The sequence below is a fragment of the Onychomys torridus genome, chromosome 16, assembly GCF_903995425.1.
Source record: "Onychomys torridus chromosome 16, mOncTor1.1, whole genome shotgun sequence".
Lineage (NCBI taxonomy): Eukaryota > Metazoa > Chordata > Mammalia > Rodentia > Cricetidae > Onychomys > Onychomys torridus.
Window position 1 is genome coordinate 42,173,919 of NC_050458.1, and position 22,588 is coordinate 42,196,506.

General features: G+C 49.7%; 1 protein-coding gene across 2 annotated transcripts in view; it reads left to right on the forward strand.

Annotated features, from left to right (window-relative positions):
- Positions 1-22,588, forward strand: part of Apol6 (apolipoprotein L6) — a 30,973-nt gene that overhangs the window by 2,183 nt on the left and 6,202 nt on the right. Inside the window, exons 1-3 of one of the 2 annotated variants that reach the window (XM_036208415.1) lie at positions 16,538-16,558; positions 17,014-17,116; positions 21,161-21,258. In XM_036208415.1, the coding sequence (XP_036064308.1) occupies positions 21,206-21,258 (53 nt within the window). In that variant the 5' untranslated portion in view covers positions 16,538-16,558; positions 17,014-17,116; positions 21,161-21,205. Of the gene's footprint in view, positions 1-16,537; positions 16,559-17,013; positions 17,117-21,160; positions 21,259-22,588 lie in introns of those variants that run through there. The other variant, XM_036208414.1, reaches the window with a different exon arrangement.

A 22,588-nucleotide genomic window follows, 5' to 3' on the forward strand; every position in this document is an offset into this window, starting at 1 on the left:
GAGGGATTGGCCTACCGGGGCTCATCAAGGCAGTATCTCCCAGCTCTGCTCTGTCTTCAGCTTCCCAGGGTTGTCTGGTGGTAGCCCAGGTAGTTAAACACTCATCACCCCCACAGTGGTGCTGAGGTGTTTAATTGGGAGCTGTCACCAGTTTGGCAGGTGTTCCAGCCTGCTTGGGGAAGCCTGTGGCTCGGAAGTAGATGAACTTTTTAGAGCTTTGCCATAAGCTCTCGGGGAAGCATGGCTGTCTCAGTTGGGGTTTCTATTGCTGTGACAAAATGCCATGGCCAAAGAGCAAGCTGGGGAGGAAAGGGCTTATTATTAGGCTTACACTTCAGCATTGCTGTTCATCACTGAAGGAAGTCAGGACAGGAACTCAAACAGGGCGGGATCCCAGAGGCAGGAACTGATGCAGAGGCCATGGAGGGGAGGTGCTTCTTCTGACTTGCTCCGCCCACCTTCTTACAGAACCCAGGACCAGCAGCTCAGGGATGGCACCACCCACCATGGGCTGGGCCCTTCCCCATTGATCACTAAATAAGAAAATGCCTTCCAGCTGGATCTCATGGAGGCATTTCCTCAGCTGAGGCTCCTTCCTCCAGTGGCTCTAGCTTGTGTCAAGTTGACACACAGAATCAGCCAGGACAACGGTCAACTGTGTATGTGTACTTACACATCGCCACAACAGAGGCCGCCTCTCGGTTGCTCTGGAAACCCAGAGCCTGCCTCTTAGTTTGGTGCCTGCTGGTCTCCCTGTGCCAGCTGCACCCTGGCCAGGCGAGGAGGCTGCAGACCCACCAATAAGGAGGCCAGGATACTTTGCAAAGCTCCCTACAGCCTGATTTCTACATGTTCTTGTCACACACGTGCACATGCGAGTTTGCTAGACACCCGTGGAACAAGCTAAACTCCCGAGTCAGCCCATTCTCCACCTCCCCCAGAGTGTTTTGCATCCCCAGGTATGAGGCTAGTAAAACCCACCTCAAGTCTTCAGAATGCCGAGTCTCAAGATGTCTGGGCAGAAGTTCTTGTGTACCTTCCGTTTTTACCTCTCTGGAACCAGAATCTTTGTTTCTAGATTCCAGGATCATAGATGTCTATGAATCATCTAGAATAACAAGGACACGGTGTCTAGATGCTAAAGAGACCTTTTAATGTGCCCCATCCAATTTCCCACTAAATTCCTCTGACATAGCCTCTGATAGCCGCTTAAATGGCTGTAGGGTCCGTGAACACTACCCAGAGCTGTACCAACCCTTTATATTGACCCCAAAGACACCTTGTACACCCATTCTCTTGCTTGTAGTCTGCTTGCTTCTGGGGTGTAGAGGGGGAGGGGGCTGGGAGCTAAAAGCTCATCTAACTTTTTGTTGTTGTTCAGACTACACCTTCCAAGGATTCTGAGCACCACCCCAGACAAGGCAAGCCAGGAGCTCAGTCTGGGACAGGAGACGGCTTCTGTGTTCAGTCTGCCAGTGCCCACTGGACAGCTATGTATCCCGGCAGCTGTGCACCCGGCCTTACTCAAGGCCCCAAACTTCTCTGGTGTCCTGGGAACTTGACAGCTTTTGGGCAGCCAACAAGCCTCTCTTGCAAGGTCAAGAGATAACTCCTTTAGACTCTCCTGGGACTGAGGACACAGTGGGGGGAAGGGGGTGTGTAATCACTCTGGCTCCTGAAACCTGGGTCCCCTCCCTCTTTACTCCTTGATCCGGGCAGGGCATCTGCCTGATTCCTCTCACCCTCAGCTAAGACACATCCCTGGTCCAGTCCTCACTCTGGCTGTCATGGCCAGGACATCCGCACAACAAACCTGACATTGGCAGGGCCTGGGAAACCCTGATGGGGTGGGGGCCCCACAGGCTTTCTTCAGATTGCCCCCAAACTCACCACCCATGGCTGAGGCTACCCTTTCCAACCATTGTCATACTGACCATACCAACCTTTCCCCCAGATATCCTCTGCAGCCTGAGCCAGGGACTGAGGCTAAGGGTGAAGGAGGCGCCTCACAGAGGCCAGGAGATGCACAGGGAGCTAAAAATACAGCTCACACACAGGCTTCTCCTTCCCCAAAGGCCCTTAGGCCCTTGCTGGGGAGGCTGGCAGGGACACAGGATCTGCTTGTACCAGTCAACAGGTGTGTCCCAGGGCACTGGCCTGCTTCCCTCTCCCCCTCTACTGACCCTCCAAGACCTGTCACTTGCATGAGCCAGCCCCCCTCCACAGTCCCCCACCCCAGGACTTGCCCATTCCTCTGCTTCCCTGATCGTATCCCCTCTTCACCGTCCAGGCTCCAATGCAGGCTTAGACTTCTTACCTCTCTGTTTTGGGGTGCAGTCAATCTGGACCAGTAGAACCCCATTTTTACCCTGTGAGTACAGCAGAGCCAGGATTATAAACTCAGGGGTACAAAGCACAGCTCTTGGTCCAGAAGAAGTAAGACCATTTACTCTGAGCCAAACATGGGTGAACAGTGTTGGGAATGGGTTCATGTCACACATACACACATGTATGTATGACACTATTCACTGTAGAATGGTTATGTGAAGTGTTTGTTTCCTAGCTTGCTTTTTGAGACAAGGTCTCATGTAGCCCAGGCTAGCCTTGAACTCCTCATTCTCCTGCCTCTGCCTACCAAATGCTGGGATTACACGCATCCACCACCACACATGAACTTTTTATAGTCAGACAACAAGCTAAAATAAGAAATCAAGGCACTTAGCAAATGCATTGGTGAAACCCTAGATTCCAAATGCTAGCCGAAGACATTCTTAGATTTGGGGCTGTTGGGAGCTAATGGTTTCATTTGGTAGTAGAAACACGTGATGATAATAGGGGAGTGGGTGATCAATGACTGACTAAAGATATGGAAGATAGCCTGCGATAATGCTGGCTTTGGATCTGCAGCATTCCAGCTCTCCAAAACCACAGGGCTCTAACCAGTAGTCAGTCTGCAGGATCTTGTATACAGACACAGCCTCACACAGGGAGTCTTCAGGCACAGACTCCACAAACACACCATGCTCGCTGCACACCATGGCTGCCCCCTCTCTCCTCCCAGAGCCCTTCCTCTGGGGTGAACACTTTTTTTGTTTGTTTGTTTTGTTTTTTGGGACAGGGTATCTCTGTGTAGCTTTGTGCCTTTCCTGGAACTCACTCTGTAGACCAGGCTGGCCTCGAACTCACAGAGACCCGCCTGGCTCTGCCTCCCGAGTGCCGGGATTAAAGGCGTGTGCCACTCGGGGTGAACACTTTTAGAGTCCTCACTCTTACACGTGAAGACACGGAGGCACAGAAGGTTAGGAATTTTGTTGAAAGCCGCAGAGCTGTGAGCCAGCACGACCGAACCCAGGGCGGCGGCGTCCACATCTGTGCTTTGGGGCTCAGCAGCGGTCTGATTTAGTTCCCCTTCTTCGCCTTCTCATCTTTCTGGCAGCACTAATGAGCACCTAGGCCTGGGCGTTCTGAACGCTTATTTCAGTGTCTGCATTCCATCCAGAGTCCCGGGGCCGGAGAGAAACGGTCTCTCTCGGTCCTGGCGGCCGGCAACTGGGGCACCTGCTGCCATCTAGTGGCCACCGGGAGAAACGCCACTGCTTACATGATGGTGTTCACCGCCCCTGGCCTGGTAGAGCCGCAATGCTTTCCACGTTGTTAGAAGATGGGTTACTCACACTCCGGGCTCTCGGGGCCTCCAAGTCGAATTCTTGTGAGGCGGATTTTGGGGCAGAAACCACGGAGGCCCGGCAGGTGTGTGGATGGCTGTGAGGGCAGCTCAGCTGGGTCATGACCTCATTTCTTCCACCATCTGTAAAACGAGAATTTTATTTATTTTATTTTATTTTGGTGTTTCGAGACAGGGTTTCTCTGGGTAGCTTTGCGCCTTTCCTGGACCTCGCTCTGTAGACCAGGCTGGCCTCGAACTCACAGAGCTCCACCTGGCTCTGCCTCCTGAGTGCTGGGATTAGAGGTGTGTGTCACCACCACCTGGCAAGAATTTTAAAAGATGTTCATTTCCCAAGTGCCATCATGAGAATTGTGTGTGTGTATGTCTGTGTGTATGTGTGTGACTATCTCTGTGTGTCTATGTGTATGTCTCTGTGTGTGTAAGTGTGTGTGTATGTGTCTGTGTATGTGTGTGCATGTCTATGTGTGTGTCTCTGTGTGTGTGTGTATGTCTCTGTGTGTCTGTGTGTGTTTGTGTGTGTCTATGTATGTATGTGCATGTCTATGTGTGTGTGTGCACGTGTGCACGTACCTGCAAGCATGCACATGGCGTCCAGAGGAGGACATACACAGGGGTCCTGCTCCGTCACTCTCCACTTCATTGTCTTGAGATGGAATCTTTCACTGACCCCAGAACACGCTGCTTTGTGGTTGGGCTAGGCTGGCCAGCACGTCCTCCCAATCAGCCCGTCTCTACCGCCACCCCCAGGCCCAGCACAGGTAGCCACGCCTGACTTTTCCCCTGGGTCTGGGGTTCAGGGCCTCACGTTTGTCACTCTCCCTTTCCACATCGCATCTCCAGCTCCTCCCATGAGCGCTAAAGCAGGGAGCAGATGCAAAGACTCAGCGAGGCCTGTGTGTAGCAGGCACTCCATGATTGCACGTTCGGGTGTAAGGTACTGAGGAATTATGAGAGACTGATCTGTTCTATCAACACCTACATACATGTGTATTGTGTCTGTGCATATATGTAGTGTGTATGCATGTATGTGTAAGTGATGTGTGACCTAGTAGGAGTTTTTGTTTGTTTGTTTCTTTTCAAGACAGGGTTTCTCTGTGTAGTTTTGGAGTCTGTCCTGGATCTCGCTCTGCAGACCAGGCTGGCCTCGAACTCACAGAGACCGGCCTGGCTCTGCCTCTCGAGTGCTGGGATTAAAGGCGTGCGCCAAACCACCGCCCAGTAGAAGATTTTTATGAGCAGAATGAAGAAAGGATGTGTTAGGAGGAAAATTCTGGAACATTCTACATTTGCTTACACTGACTTAGAAGATGAAAGGGAAAGAGGGACGGGAAGTTAATCAGACAAAGCCTGGAGAGATTGTCTCACATCTCTGAAGGTTCTGTGACCTTGCCTAGGGCCCCATCACGGCTGACCTCCACAGGCGCCTGCCCCATTCATGTCTGAGCTTCCAGACAGCTCTACCAGGCAGGTCAGGCACAGCCATGTCCGCTCCCCGTGGACTGCCGCTCACCTAGTTCCCCTCTCTGTTTTATCTATCTATAGGCATCACAGCTTCGTTGTCGACAACACATTCTTTATAAAAATGCCCTTCGCTCTGGACTCAGCGACCGTGAGCAGTGGGGACTTGTCCCAGGGTCATTTATTTCTGGTTAACATCTAAAATGGCTCAATAAACCCTTCTATTTCAGATATCTATCTTCAGATATGCCTCACATACTATTCCCAGCATAAAGACGGAAGCCAGGTCTAGGTTGGTGGGTTAGGACTAGGCTTGGATGTGGGTGACACCAAATTCCAGATAACAGGGTCCCAAAAGTATTAATTTCTCTTTCATTTGGGAGTGCACTGGGAAAGACTTCTACTGGGTTCTGTGCATGTGTGCGTGTGCATGCGTGCGTGCGTGCGTGCGTGCGTGCGTGTGTGTGTGTGTGTGTGTGTGTACACTGATCTGTATACCTGAGCACAGAGGCTGGAGGATGCCAGAGGACTGCTCTATGACTCCCCACCTATTTCTCTGCAGCTGAGTCTCTCACTGAACACAGTGATTCTCTTGTCTCCACCTCCACAGTGCTGGGTTATAGGTGCAAAAAACATTTGGCTTTTCCTGTGGGTGCTGGGCATTTGAACTCAGATTCTAATGCTTGTACAGCAAGAGCTCTTATCCACTGGGGCATCTTCCCAGCCCCCAAAGAATTGTTTTAAAATAATTGTTTTTATGGTTTGTTATTAAATGCTTGATTTGTCTAGCTATTTTATTTTTTGCCTTTTAATTTTTAAAAACAGTTTTTTAATTGCAATATTATTACATCACTTTCCTCTCTCCAGCCCCTCCCAGCCTCCCTAGAAACGGTCCCATACTCCCCACTCTCAAGTTGATAGCGTCCTTTTCTTTTATTATTGCTGTTGCATACATATATGTGTGCATGTATGTATGTGTATGCGCAAGTACATATAACTATGACCTGCCAAGTCTTTTTACGTTGGTGGTGTGTATGTGATTCCAAGGCTGACAAGCAATAAGGAGTCTCACTCTTGAGAGAGGCGAAGTCTCCATCCCCTATCGGTCATTATTTGCCTGTAGTTCTTTGTGTAGGGTGGGACCCTGCAAAAGATCCCCCTTTCATGTTAACGTTTCCAATGATATGGCCATCATCCTGGTCCTGTTTATGCAGCCATTTCTAGGAGAGACTCTTTCACAGCAGACTTCCTGGTCCTCTGGCTCTTGCAATCTTTCTGCCCACTCTTCGGTGATGTTCCCTGAGCCACAGATGCAAGATCTGTGAAGCAGATGTGTCTTCTGGGGCTGGCTTCCCACAGGCTGTTGACCTCCGCGTTGTGCCCAGTTGTGGTTTTCTGTGGTGGTCTCCATGTGCTGTCGAGAGAGGCTTCCTTGATGAGCGGTGGGAGCCACACTTATCTGTGGGTGTAAGGATAAGATTTAGAATGTAGAGCTTTAGTCCCAGCACCGGGGAAGCAGAGGCAGGCGAGAGCTCTGAGTTCAAGGCCAGCCTGGTCTGTGGAGCAAGTTCTAGGACTGCCAGGGCTACACAGAGATACCTTTTCTTGAAACACAAAAAAACAAAAAAAGCTTTAGAATGCAGGAAGGAATTATGCTGGTCTAGCGAAATGTGGTAGCAAACTCTCTTCTGAGGTCCATGGCCTCAGCAGCCCCGGGAAAGCTGGCATGTTTCCCGCCTGTGGAGTGGGCCTCAAGTCCAAATAGGGATTAATATCCAGCATCTGCAAAGACCTCAAAAACAAAGAGTCAAGGAAACAAATGACAATTAAAAATGGGCTAGGGATCTACACAGAGAGTTCTCAACGGAAGAAACGAAAATGGCCAAGATATACCTCAAAATGTGTCCATCATCCTTAGCAATTAGAGAAATAAAAAACTAAAGCAACTCTGAGATTTCACCTCACCCCACTCAGAAGGGCTGAGATAGATCAACCACACAACTGACAATAAATGTGGAGAAAGGGGAGTCTTCATTCACTGTCGGGGCGAATGCACATCTGTGCAGCCACTCCGGAAACCGGTACGGCGACTCTTCAAAAAGTAAAACTAAATCTACCATATGACCCAGCAACAGAACTTGGCATATGCCCAAAGGATGACATCCCACTCCACAGATACTTGCTAAGCTATGGTCTTTGCCACCCTATTTACAGCAGTCACGAAATGGAAAACAAACAAACCCAGCTGCCCTTCAACAGATAAATGGGTAACGAAACCGTGGCAATAAACCACTGTGGAATATTGATTGGCTGTAAAGAAAAAATGAAACCATGAAATGTTAGGTAAACGGGTGGTGGTGTTAGAAAAGATCATATTGAGTGACATAACCCAGGCCAGACATTCAGCACCGTGCATGGGTTCTCTCTCATCTGTGGTTCCCAGCTCCAAATCCGCAGATGTGAGTATCCACATGGAGTAACCACAGAGAGCAAGGCCGTGTAAAGGGAGCACAGGTCGGGGTGGGCACAGCAGGATACAGGTGAAAGTGAGAAATGGGAACAGGGGGAGGAGCTCTGACTGGGGATGAGGGAGGGAGATCAGTGCAGAAGGGGGAGGGGTGACACCAGGTTGTTTGATAAAGCCCCGGGGAATCATATTATTTATATTCACGTAAAGACTATATATGATATAAATATATCCTAAAGGAAGCTAGACCTCTTGGGCTGACCATGCTCCCCACAAGAACCATAGACTAACAAAAACTCCAGTAGCACGCATAATAAACCTTTCAAATGGTCGCTCAGGGTAGCCCTGGTGACTCCCTGAACAATATGGACAGCCCTTGGTCGCCTCTCAGGGGCTGAGAATCGGCCTCTGTGGCTGAAGGCACCGCACACTTAGGACACAGGACTCGGAAGATTTGAGGTGGATCTGACCTGAAAGTCTCTTTCCTGTAGTCTGGCTTCCATGGTTCCAGAAAACACTGTGTGGCAGCTGCCAAGGGAGGGAAACAATTAAATAGTCCTACCCAGCCGCACCACCTATGAACCGCTACCATGACCAGCCAGGGACGCATAAAAGGTGCCCAGTGACGCATGTGTCAGAGGCATCAGCACCTCGTAGTTCGTTATTTTAGATACTTACATAGTTAAGATTGCGGACCACTGCCTTGGGTGTAAAGGGATCCCAAATTCAAGGCCTGCAGTAGGCTACCCCGTCCAAGTGATATCCACAGAAGGACCAGCAGCCGTTTTTTAGAAGGGACCTGGTCCCCAACTGATGCATAACTGCAGCTTCTGGTTGTCTCCTGTTCAAAGCTTTACCAGGCCTTCCGAAGGAGGAGCAAGCTTTGCATCTATTTTTCTTCCCAGTTAACGCTCACATCCGGAGCCACTCACGCACCCGAGGCTCTGCTGGGTTTTGTAAAAGCACACCCTTGGCTCACCCACACTATCAAGACACAGAACACTGTCATCACCCCCAAAAAGTTCCCTTTCACCCCTTCGCCGCGTCGCTCAGCCTCACCCACCGCCTACACATTCTCTTAACTGGTGACAAGGGCAGAGAGGCAAGCGCTCTTGGCCGCTGGATTACCTCCAGGGCCAATCAGGTTTTTTTTAAAACCACGGATAGGTTTGAGCAAAAAAGACACTTAGGTGCTTGCGGTGCGGATGTGGCCAAGGTGGTGGTGGTGGTGGTAATGCAGAGGAGAGGGCAACCACGTGGCGGAGGGGGGAGAGCGGGGGAGCAGCCTGAGCGGTCAGGCTGATGGCTCACCGACAGATGGCGTGCCTGACTGGGAGTCCTGCAGGCCCGGGCTGGCGCGCAGAGGGCCCCCGCCTTTCCAGCTTGGACCATCCACGTGTCTGTACAGTCACTGCAGCGGCATTGGCCTGCCAGCGTGTCCTGGGCAGAGGCTCCAGGGTTGGCAGCGCCCACGCAGAACGGGGTGTCCTCCCCAGGGGTCCTCTCCTGGGTTCCCTGCTCCTCCACCCTGGACCCCTGCCCTCTGGAAAACCGAAGGCCTGCTCTCCAAAGCTCCCCCGTGGGAAGGGGACTCGGAAGAAAAGGGACAGGGCCTCCTTGCATCTCCAAAAGTCAAACCCTCCACTCTGCAATGCAGTCCTGGGTGGCATTCACATTTTCCCATCCGCAGGGCTGGAGCGTCTCTGAACTTAGCACATCCCTCATCTTATTCTGTCACTGGAAGGGGAGGGTTTGTTTCTCTCCCTGCCCTAGTAGTATCCCAGAACAGCCAAGTGTTTATCCAGCCATTGGAGATGCCTCCGTTTGCCCCACAGAGCACAGGTTTGGAATTAAGCGTTAGGTTCTATCAGTGTACAGAAAGGAAGCCAGGGCAAAAAGAAGGACCTCGTTTCAGTGTGCTCTCTATTGCTAGGATAAACATAAAAGCAACAACGTATCCAGGAAAACGTATATTTGACTTACGGATTACAGTCTGTCATTCAGGGAAACCAAGGCAGGAACTGAAGCAGAGGCCACAGAGGAACACTGCTCACTGGCTGGTTCAGCCTGCTTTCTTTTACTGCCCAGGACCACCTGCCCAGGGGTGGCATCACCCACAGCTGGCTCAGCCCTCCACATCAATTATTATTATTATTATTATTATTATTATTATTATTATTATTATTATTATTATTGGTTTTTCGAGACAGGGTTTCTCTGTGTAGCTTTGTGCCTTTCCTGGAACTCGCTTGGTAGCCCAGGCTGGCCTTGAACTCATAGAGATCCACCTGCCTCTGCCTCCTGAGTGCTGCTCCACATCAATTATTAATCAAGAAAATGCCTCATAGGCTTGCTTACAGGCCGTTCTACCTGACAGAGGCATTTTCTCAACTGAGGTTCTCTTATCCCAGATGACGCTAGCTGGGGTCAAATTAACAAAAACAAAACTAACCAGCTCAGGCCCTGAGGATGCTGATGTGGAGGAATCGGGAGAAAGTGGAAGAGAGACTTCCAGGGACCCTGGAGCCTTGGCAGCTCCATGCAGAGGACAGTGACTGGTTGATCTTCACTGTGAGCACAAAGGAGAGAGCCTGGTGGAGGTGGGAAGACATGCTCCTGAGGCTTTGTGAGACGAGGCAGGAAGCAGAGCACGCTGCTGTAACAAACAGCCCCCAGTCACACTGGCCTGAGTGCTCCAGGCTTCATTTATGTTACTACCCAGCTCCAGAGGAGGCTCTGCTCCACATGACGTCTCAGGGGCCTAACTTCCTTCTTCAGGGCCACCAAGCCCCCCCAGCCCCCCTCCTATCCCCCCTTCTCCTTAGTGAAGCCACAGTGGAGGAAGGGAAGAACTCAGGACCAAGTGAGAGATTTAGAGACCCCTCTGAGAGGGCCACTGATTGCTCTAGCCATCCAGATCTGCACACTTGCAGGGAGGGCCATGACATGCCTCTCTGTGCCAGGAGGGTGAGGCCAGAAGTGGGTGGCCACACTGCTGCCATGGTCGTTGCCTGAGACCAGAAAACATCTGCTTTACTAATGGTTGTGCTTGGCAAGGGGAGATGGTCGGGGCAGGAGAGGCAAGTACAGGGACAGACAGGAGAGTATGAGTTCTGACCAGGAGGGTCTGAGAGATGATTGGCACAAGCTGGGGGAGCAGAAACATAACATGGAATGATCTGGAAACCCCAAGACGACCAGTCCGGCTGGGTGGGAAAGTTTGTGAGGGTCAAGAATGAGGCTTTAAAAGAGGGCTCTTTGGGAGGGATTTTGAACTTGGAGCATTTGGTCAGGCTCCTGCAGTCCAAGGAACGGCAGGGGGCGGTTCCAGGGCTCCAGCGTGAATCAGAGGGTCAGTTAAAATTAGTCCCAGTGGCCCAGAAGCCAAAAGGCACAGTGTGTGAGCTGTGTGGCAGCCAGCTACAGCCTCAGGGGAATCTTGGGCAGGGAGTGCCGTGTGGGATGGGGCTCTGTGTCCTCCCAGGAACTCATTTTGGGCTGTGGGCAGCACCCTGGGGCCTTTTGTGGTTGGTGGACTCTCTGGTCAGCCTCTCTGGGGTGGCCTCAGCCTGGAAAGCTCCCCTTTTCTTTGTAGCCCTCCTTCAGGAAAGCACTCTTCTCAAGAGGACCAGGCCACTTGTCTTGGTGGCTCAGTTCCCTGTCACTTTAAACTGGATGAAGTTTTTAAGTTCTGTGTGGCTTTGCCTTTCCACAGCCCTCCCGTCTTCACCCAGCAGCAGAGGCTATACCCGCTCAGTGACCGGGTTAGAGTCTTCGCCCCCTCCCTCTCCCCCTGTTTCCCCCTGCTCCCCCTTCCTCTAATTCAGGTCTTCAATGTCAGAGGATGTGAAGAAACAGTCAATGATGAGGCGATTCTGGCAAATTCTGTAAGCCCTCTCGTTCCCCAAGCTTCTCTGGAGTCATGTGGCTACAGGCTTTGATAGTCTTTGTTATCACACAAGCCTTGGAACAGTGCAGGGGGCAGGGAGTGGGGGATCTGCTTGCAGGGAGGTAGGCTAAGAGAGGTGATGTCTGGGACTGAAGTACTTCTCTCCTCCAGCCCTACTTGCTCTTCAGAGCCCCATCTTCCCGGTCTCTTTCAAGGACACTGTTGGCTTCTCGGCTCCGACTAGCTCCAGGATGATCTCATCTCCAGATTTTAGTTGATTTTTTTTTTTTATCCTCAGAAAATATTTCCAAATACGGTCCCATTGCAGGTCACATGGTCTCAGGCTCAGCTCTGGGGGAGGGGGTGTCGTTGTTCAACTGTCTATGGAAGGGAAAATTGCAGGCTTGAAGCAGAAGGGATTTTCTGCAGACCTTATAGTGCGCATCAGGGCAGCTAAGGAAAGCCCTGCCCTGGGGAGGGAGGCTAGCCCAGTCTGGATTGCTGTGGCTCCGGTTCTGGACTCTGGAAAAGCACTCATGGAAAAACCATCTGGAGCTCAGGCTGCACTGGGGAGTCCCCTCCCGAGATCACTGGCAGGTTTCCCTGTCTGGCGGTTGGCGGGACACACACACACACACACACACACACACACACACACACACACACACACAGTTTCTCCCACCTCTTATGAACAGGCCACGTCATTCCCATAGAGTCCCCGCCTCCACCCACTTGTGGAGGCCATTACCGCCACAGAGCTGGGGGGCTGGAGGGCTGGGGGAGTCCCTGACCTGTCTTCTCTGCCCCTTAGATCATATTCTTCCTGGACAGGGTCCGTGCTCTCTGGTGGGAAGCCAGGCACACAACCCAGGGTTGAAAGCGATAGTGTCATGCCCCTGTCCTCAGCCTTCAGAGGCCATAGAGCAGAGGGAATGGGCTCTCTGAGATGGGAAGAGCTGGCTGCTCTTTCTTACTGACAGGGTGACATCACAGAAGGCCACAGCCTGACTCCATACCAGGTACAGGGCCAAGCAAACCCCACTCCCCGAGTTTGCTCGGTGATGGTGTCCCCCGCCCCCCCGTTCTTTCCTTCTGGCCCATTTGGCGAATTCCCAGCCCACACCCGCTCCACTACCCCATTCCACCACCTCACTGTCATGATTTGGCTCTGAAATGCCCCCTGGAGGCCACATGCTGATGGCATGGTGGGCAACACAGGATGCTGCTGGGGATAACATAATCTTTTTGAAAAAATTATTTTTATTATTTTTAGTTAGGTGTGTGTTTTGTGTGTAGGTATGTGCCCACCAGTGCAAGTGCCCGCAGAGACCATAGGAGTTTGGTCCTCTAGAGATGGAGTTATAGGCACTTGTGTACCACCTGACATGGTTGTTTGGAATTGAACTGGGGGCCTCTGGAAGACCACTACATGCTCTAAATAGCTGAACCATATCTCCAGCCCAAAAGGTGGTGGGCCCTTTAAGAAGAGAGACCTAGTGCCAGGAAGTGGCACAAGGAAAGGGCTTGGAGCCCAGTTCTCTTCCTTTGTAGTCCTTTGTTGTCCTGCCCTGCCCACCTCTCCCCTCCTTCTCCTCCTCCACTGCTCCCCTCCTGCCCCCTCCTCCTCTCCCTCCTCCCTGGATGTCCTAGGGTGAGCAGTTTCTTCCACAACTGAAATCCCTGAAACCACAGCTCCAACAAGTCTTTCTGCCCAGACCCCTCTGGCGTTTGGTTCCGGTGACTGCCCCCCCCCCACTTCCCCAGATCTCTGAACACCGGGCCCTCTCCTACTTACTTGCTTTACCCACTGGGGACGGCCAGTCCAGCCCTGAGCCTGCTGCATGCCATCTGGAATCATTTCCCCCATCTCACTGGTCTGGGGACTAATCGAAGAGAGGAAAGAATGCAGGGTGACATTAGCTTTTAATGCAAGGTGGGATGAAGTGGAGGGATGGCCCTCTCAAGGGCCACAGACGTGGTTTAGAGGGTAATCACGCTTCCTGCCAGGCCTGACAGTATCTGAGTTCAATCCCTGGGACCCACATGGTGGACGATAAGAACCAAGACCCCAAAGCTGCCCTCTCTGACCTCCATGTGAGTGCTGTGGTGTGCACAGTGTGTCACATGCGCACACACACAAACAAATAAGTAAATGCTTTTGAAAAAGAGCATCTTGCCGGGCAGTGGTGGCGCACACCTTTAATCCCAGTACTCGGGAGGCAGAGCCAGGCAGAGCTCTGTGAGTTTGAGGCCAGCCTGGGCTACCAAGTGAGTTCCAGGAAAGGCGCAAAGCTACACAGAGAAACCCTGTCTCGAAAAACAAAGCAAACAAACAAAAGAGCATCTTATCTCCTAAGAGAGTCAAGTACAAAGCATGTACATATCCATAAATATCCCACATACATGCACATAAGTGTCTATATGCAAGTACACTCACAGGGGATCTGATGTGTGTGTCAGCCTCTACTGTGCTCAAGACAATCTGATGTCTACAGCAACCCAAGTCAGTGAACGGCTGCAGAAGTTTCCAGACCAGAAATGCCATGTTCTTTGGTGCCCCTGACTCTACTCACAATTACTGCCTCCTTGTTTACTCTGCCCAGGGCTCCCAGGGTCCTAAAAGTTGTTTCTAGACAGAGCCTGGAGGGCAAAGATGGAAACTACTATATTTGGCACAGGGCAATCTCAGACATCTTCAGCACAAAACGTCCTTAGAAACAGAGGCCAGGAAAAGATAATTGTTTCCTGGAATCAGAGAGTTGCAGGGTCAGAATGCTCACTGGGCCCATCTCCCTGTGGTGGGTGTGTTGACAGCCACGTGTACATATGTGTGTACATGTTGAAATTATGATATTCATGGGGAAGGACTACGGGTCCTTTCAGACATTAAACCCTGAGGATGCTCAAGTCTCTCCGATAATGTGGCATGTATTTGCAGAAAGCCCCTGCAAGTGCCCTTGTATGATCCTGATCCTGCCCTCCTGTGACTTACAGCACTTAATACAATGTAAGCGATATGCAAATAGGTAGCAATTTATGGTAACAGGAAACCTCTGTATGTATTCAATAGTAGTGCAGTACTTCCCCAAGCTAAAAGGAAAAATAATGGTTCCAGACAGTGTGGTGTCATGGAGCCTGGCTGGCTTGAACCTCCTCATCCTCTGGTCTCAGCCTCCTGAGTGCTGAGATTATGAGAATGCATCTCTCTGCCAATCCAATATTGGTATTTGTGGTTGGTTGATCCGCAGCTGTTGGAGCCCCAGATGTGGCCGACAGACTGTAGCATGTGTATATGAATCACTGTAGCATAAGCTGATAAAGATAAGGATAAATTTAGAGGACAATTTGATACTCTGTGTCTCTCAGGGAAGTTTCACCCTTCCGTGGATGGTGGTGAACTCAGGACTCAGTCCCAAGTGCAGAGAGTAGGTGACCGTGGAGTGCTCAGGACATCTATATCATGCCTCCTTCCCAAGGCTCAGGTCAATTTTTCCCACCAAATGCATGGGCTAATTCTGTGTAAGTATTCATGTATATGTATACATGTTTGTTCATGGGCGTGTGAGTGTGGAGGCCAGAGATTGACACGAATATCTCCTTCAGTCACCTTGCACTTTAATTTTGAGATAGTGTCTCCCACCTGACCTGGCTGGCTGGCAAGTCTCAGGATGCTCCTGACTCCACCTCCCCAGCTGGGACTATAGGCATGGTGGCTTTTTGCTATGTGTGCTGAGGACCAAACACAGGTCATCATACGTGCATGGCAATCATTTTCCCAGCTGAGACTTCTACCCAGTTTTTATCTTTAAAGCACTTTGTATCTAAGGATTTCAGGTGTGAGTTATTAGTCCTAATGCTATCTTCCTAGTGGGGTTGTGATAAGGGTGTCACATCTGAGTCAGATGCAATAGTGAACAGGACATGAGGTCCTTGCGTTCACAGATAAGCACTAGAGAAACCAAGGACATCACACTCGCAGCCATTTCTCAACAGAAGGTAGTTCTTCCCGTTTCTGCCATGGATCGGATGTAGTTAATAACCTGGTGACCTTTGCTATCTGTAGTCAGCCCTCCACCGCATCCCCCAGACTAGTGTGTTTATTCCAGAGTCTTAGAACCCATTTTTGTGGAAGAGGTCATGCCTTTTGCAAAAGGCATGTGTGTTGGGGAGGAGTTTTGATATAGTTGTGGTAAGTGTCACGAGGGAACTTGATTCCAAAGTCGCGCTGTGTTGAGCTATGTCAGAAACAAACTGCTTGGCATCAGAGTCTAGAAGTTGGAACAAACACCGGCTAACTAAGTTGTGTTGAACTGGATTTCCTTCTTGCCTCATGTGGATCTTTCTCTGCTGACTGGCTATGGCATTTGCAGAGACACCCCCCCCCCCCCCCCACCCACCCCACACACATAAAGGGAGACAGCCTGGGACGGGCATGGGTGGGGAATGGACACCGTGAGTACAGCTGCTGCAAATCTATCACATTTTGGCTGCCTACTGGGTGACACAGCGCATGCTCAGGGGCTTCTCACAGTGGTTTAAAGCCATCAGCTCTAGTTGGATGTGCATCTATCTCATAGATGGAGAATCAAGGCCAAGGGCAGGCGAACCCACCGCAGTACTGCAGATGCCCTGTGGACTTCCAGGTCCCATGACAGCAGTGACCACTCAGTAGGGAGCCTGGCACACTGCTGGGAAGGAGAGATGAAAGGGTTTCTGTGGCAGGGCTGGGGGTGGAGTTCTGGGTCTGGCACTTACAAGCTCTCTTACCCTGGGCCATGCCACAGGTGGTCCTCTGCCCCTCCACCTCACTGTGCATGTGGGAGGAACATAAGAGATGTCAGAGTGGGCCATTTCTCTGCAAGGCCCATTTTCTGGGAAATGGACTTTCTATTGGGCTGGCTCTACAGCCCAATAGAAATTGAAATTAAGATGAATTCAGTTTCACAATCCTGCTCCTTCCTCCATGAGTCACCCACACTACTGATTGGCCCAGCTGGTGAATAAAAATAGGCCCTTGCTTCTCTGTCTCTCTAGTCCTCTTTCTGAGGGACAGCAGGTAGGTGAGGGCTGCTTTGGGACCCTAATGGACAAGAAGACCAACAGAACAAGTGGCCAGGCACTGGCTGAGGAAAAAGCTGATGTGGACTAGCAGGGTTCAAAGCCCAGGTAGCTAGGAAGTAGCCAGCTGGGTGGTCTCAGGCTCTGCTCTTTACATAAGACTAGTCACCGGGAACCTCACTGGTTCAGATGCGCCACTTGCGAGGGGCACATGGCTTTGCATTCTTATTTACTCAGAGTTCTTTCCTTTGAATTGAGTTTGCTTTGTTTCTTACCCTGTGTGTAATTATGAAAAGTCCAGAGATGATGAATCCTTAGCAAGGATTGTTCTTGCTAGCTGTTTCCCAGACAGAGACACTTCCAACAGCTAGCTAGTTTCTGGGAAAATAACAGGTCTCTGGTTCCACCTCTCTGGACTGTGCTTACACTGCTGACAGTGTCTGTGTTCTGCAGGGAGGACAGACAGACCTCTTCCCTGCTGAGCACCCCTGCCACTTGGACTGTGAAGGAGAGCAAGGCCGTCTTTCCAGACATCGCCACAGCAGAATCTGCCAAGGTACGTTCTGGTCCTCCAGTCAGCTCGTGGCAGAGGAAGGCCATTATGGGTCAGAGGTGGAGTAATAAGGCTGGACACTGAAAAATACCCAGAGGGCTGGGCTGGCCTCAGTAGCAGAGTGCTTGCTAGAATGTGAGAGGCTCGGGTTTAACCAAAAACAATGTGTGTGTGTGTGTGTGTGTGTGTGTGTGTGTATGTGTGTGTGTGTGTGTGTGTATGTGTATGTGTGTGTTTGTGTGTGTGTGTGTCTGTGTGTGTGTATGTGTGTGTGTGTGTGTCTGTGTGTGTGTCTGTGTGTGTCTCTGTGTGTCTGTGTGTCTCTGTGTGTGTGTGTATGTGTGTATGTGTGTGTGTGATGAGGTGCAGGGGCGGGGCACATAGACCTGTCAAGCATACTTGTACATTCTCCTCAGCCACACTTCTCATCTCTGCTTTCTCCTCCTGAGCTGGGACTCTGGGTGGCTCAGTTTCCCCTTGTCCCCTGCCTTTCTCACCTGGTGTGTGGCCATTATTCCCTCCTCCACTCTGGCCGGACACTCACTCACCCCCTGCCCACTTCATACCGGTGGGACAGCTAACAGCCTCTTTGAGCTCAACCAGAGGCCAGGCTCCATCACACCCCACAACACATAAACACCCATGAGCCTTTGCATCAGTTCAGGGGTCAGCTGAATAGTTGTCCACACCTCAGGCTTGACATTGCTCTTGGATCTCACATCTCATGGCTCCTGGGGGAATCTTAGAGTTTCCAGAACTTGGCCTAAGATGCCGCCCATTTGCTTCAAGAACACAATTCTTCCTTTGACTCCTTCTGTGTCTTCTCCACAACCTGAAAAATGATCATCCCCACACTTTCCCATGCCTCCCACCCCACCCTTTATCCCCACACTGACCTGTACCCCGCCCTCAATCACCATGCTGGCCTGTGCCCCCACTGCCATTGAGCTCCTAACATCCTAGCAGACTAGGACTCTGGAGACCTTGGATCTGATATCTGGTCTCCTACAGTGGCAAGGGTGGCTGACCCAGAGTTCATGGGTTCTTGGGGTTTCCTAGGCTCTCCTGAGGGTCCTTTTGAGTTTTGCAGAGGCTGCAGTATGTATGGATGGGTGAGTGGTTGAGTTGTCCTCTACCATGTGGCTGAGCAGATCACCAGTCCTGGTCCCTCTTGGAAACCTAATTATAGTTGTTTGTCCTGGCAACCACTCTCTGATCCTTAGGGGCTTTCCACAGTCACCTCGGTCAGGAAGCTCCAGGGTTGAACGGAAAGGTGCTATGCCTTTTCATCTCTAGGGCCCTATCACGTGGGAATGCCTAGAACAGGGAAGAAGACAATAAATATATGTCTTGCCACAACAGGGGCATATCCTGGAGCTCGTAAGACGGCCCAGCAGGTGAAGGTGTGTGCCACCAAGCCTGATGACCTGACTTTGATCCCCAGGACCCAGAAGGGGAAGGGGAGAATCAGTTCCTACAAGTTGTTCCCCACCCATCTAAAAACCACAGTGGTATGAAGGTGCCTCCTGACCCCACGCTCACAAAATTAAGTAATCAGTGTAAAAGTCTGTCGGATAAAAATCCAAATGCACCGGGCGGTGGTGGCGCACACCTTTAATCCTGGCATTCAGGAGGCAGAGCCAGGCAGATCTCTGTGAGATCGAGGCCAGCCTGGTCTACAGAGCGAGTTCCAGGACAGGCATCAAAACTACACAGAGAAACCCTGTCTTAAAAAAAAAAAAACCAAAAACCAAAAACCAAAAACCAAAAACCAAACCAAAACAAATCCAAATGCATTTAATTTTAAGGAATTGATTGACCTCATTTTCACTCCTAAAACTGAGTAATGCTTCACAAAATGGAGCGAATGTTTCAGTGAGCTGAGTGGGCACGCTGGGTCCACAGATATGGAAGGGTAGGACGAGGGGAAACAGCATGAAGCAGTGGTCAGGTCAAAGTTACTGCCCTGCTGCAGCAGGGACCTCACGTGACTGCAAGTTCATTTATTGACATATATTTATATGTGTATGTACATTAATATTTACACATGCTAATTATCTACATATATGTATAGATTAATATATATATATACTTATATCAATTAATTAATTATTTTTGGTGATGATTAGGCAGAGAGAACTTTTGCTGAAACTGGCCTGCAGGTAATGGGGTGCCAGCTTTCTCCTGACTTCTCTGAGGGTGACAGACACCCTTTGGTGTCCCTTTGGTCTGGAGCATTGGCATGGGCCACCCCAGCTTAGGCTTTTGTTTGGTGTGTTGAAGACCAGCCCAGAAGGATGAATTCTCTACTGAACACATATTACAAAATCAAACATAATGTTAATGTGTCCTTGGAAATATAATTTGCACAAAATCCTTATTAGTGTTGTCTTGTTCTGTGAAAATGAACTTTTAATCATTATTATTGTTTGTTCTCAATAGCCAATTAAAAACAACCCCAACACATCAATCAATAAAACAGAGAAACCCCTTGCAGTGTATTTGTATCATTAAATCCTACATAGACATAGTGATTTTTAAAACTTTAGATATCCTCGACAACATAGGTGGATTCCGCAGAGGTCCTAGTGAATGACAGAAATCAAGTGGGTGGGGTTGTACTTCAGTTCACCCAGGGCTTGCCATGCAACCACGGGGTTTCAATCTCCAGAGCCCAGCTTAAAAAAAAAAAAAGAAAAAAAGAAAAAAGAAAAGAAAAGAAAAGCCAGGCATGGCAGCATGCTACACAGAAAGGACACGTGGAGACAGGATGATCCTGGGGCTCACTGGGCAGCCAGCCCAATGCATCTAAGAGAGCTACAGGCCCATTACAGACACTGTCTCAAAAATAATAATAGCAGACTGGAGAGATGGCTACTCTTCCAGAGGACCCGGGTTCAATTCCCAGCATCCACATGGCAGCTCACAACTGTCTGTAATTCCAGTTCTAGGGATCTGACACCTTCACACAGATATACATGCAGGCAAAACACCTATGTACATAAAGCAATAAAGTTAAAAAAACAAACAAACAAAACAAAACAGAACAAAGCCCAGTAATAGCACCTGGGGAACAACTCTTGAGGTTGTTCTCTGACCTCCACATGCAAATGCATGTACAGACACATGTGCACCCACAGAATACACATGCACACATATGCACTCACATACACATTAAAAAAAAAAAAAAAAGAATAAGCCAGCCAGGTGGTGGTGGTGCCGGCACCGGCTCACGCCTTTAATCCTAGCTCTCAGGAGGCAGGAGCAGATGAATCTCTGAGTTCAAGGCCTGCCTGGTCTACAAAGTGAGTTTCATGACAGGTTTCAAAGCCACAAAAAGAAACTATATCTTGAAAAAACAAAACAAAAAGATAAATAATCCAATTTATCAATGGTTCTAGAAGTCAGAGTGTGGTGCCCTCTGGGGGAGGTAGTGTTGAGAGGAAGGAGTGAGTCTTGACTGTGTCAATGTTGGGGACAGTATCTCTATTCTGCTTTCTAAGGTTTCAGTTACTGCAATCTAAGAATATTAAATGGAAAGTGTGAGAAGTCCTTCCTAAGTTTTAAACTGTACAAGGTTCTGAGTTGTCCCACCTGTGATTTGACTCAATTCCCTATCCAGTGTTTCTGATATGCTACCTATCCATTAATCATTCAGTGTAATGTGCTCTATAGAGAGCTTGGTACCATCCTTGGTCTCCACAGCCCATCAGGATCTTTAGGGGGAAATGACTCTCTGGTTCTCAATTTACCTTGTGCTAAGAATTATCCCAATGCCAAAGGAACATATTTTGGGGTGACAAATTCTGCTGCCTTCCGATGTAAATACTTAACACTCATTGGGCTGAGTGCTACACTGGGTATGCAGCTGCATATAGGTTATCCCTTAATTAAAATTTAAAAAACAGTAGTTTGCAGATACTGTAGTTAGTATACACCATGGTTTGGTATGATTTTAATTCTACATAATCTAAAATCCTTCTACACTTGAATTTTATAATGTTTTATGATATTATCAGTAAATTTGCTTTCTATATTTCCAATTAGAAGACAACTTGACCCATAAGGGACACGGCTTTGGTGCTAATGTGAATGATGAACCATCCGACGGGGAAGGAATATGAGGCTGATACTGACTTGCAAAGGTAACCCAGGCTGGGTTTCTTGGGAAGGGCTGGTTCTATTGAGGGCAGCGTGTGTCCTTTCAATCAAGAATAACCACTTGTCTTGGGCACTGTCCTATTGCTGCAAAGAGACATCATGACCAAGACAACTCTTAAAAAGGGAAGCATTCAACTAGAGGCTTGCTGACAGTTTTAAAAGTGAGTTCATACCATCATGGTGGGGAACATGGTTGGCACCCGTGGTGCTGGGGTAGTAGCTGAGAGCTTTGAAAATCCTAATCCACAGACAGGCAGAGAGAAAAAGACACTAGGCCTGGAGTGGACTTTTAAAGCCCCCAAGCCCACCCCCAGTGACACACTTCCTCCAACAAGGCCACACCTCCTAATCCTTCTGATCCTTTCAACAGTTCCACCCCTTGGCAAGTAAGCATTCAAATATATGAACCTATATAGGCCGTTGTTATACAAACTACCACGCCACTCCAGGATCTCTCTGTGGGAAAGGGGCTTATCTTTTCAAAAGTCTCCATAATGCCAAGGAAGTGTGTTTTCCTTAAGGAGAAAATACTCCGTGAGGGTGACTGTAAAATTTTGGAGGGTTGGGGCTGGAGAAGAGGTTAGGAGCACTGACTCTTCTTCCAGAGGTCCTGAGTTCAATTCCCAGCAACCACATGGTGGCTCACAGCCATCTATAATGAGATCTGGCGCCCTCTTCTGGAGTGTAGGCATGCAAAAGGAATACTGTATACACAGCAAATAAATAAATATTAAAACATTTTTTTGGAGGGTTAAGTAAAAATTTAGTCAGATGCACCATGTTGGGCATGAAGGAAGAAAGGACTTTCTTGAAGATCCATCCCACCTGCTGAGGGACCAAGTGAGGTGGCCAAGGAGGATGTGCAGAAACTAGTTACCGTCTGTTTCCGGCCTCTCAGAGTGTGGCAGACGTGAAGGCCCAGCCGTCAGAGTGCAGCTGTGTTACACAGTATGGTCTCTTTCTCCTCTTCCTCCTCCTCACCTCCCTCCTCTTTCCCCTCCTTTCCCCTGGCCCCCTCCCTCCCTCTCTGTCTTTTGTGCCCTTTTCTTGGTCAGGACAGTGGCATTCCCTCCAGTTCTTCGGAGCAGGGCTGGGAATGTCCCTCAGGGCCGTTCTGTCTTCTCCATGTCTTTGAACAAGGCCGAGGTCACCCTCAGTGTTCTGCCCAACTGTCCTACAGGGGCTGGTTTTTTTGTTTTTTGTTTTTTTTAAAGATTTATTTATTTGTTTATTTATTATGTATACAGTGTTCTGCCTGTACGTATGCCTGCAGGCCAGAAGAGGGCACCAGATCTCATTAGGGATGGTTGTGAG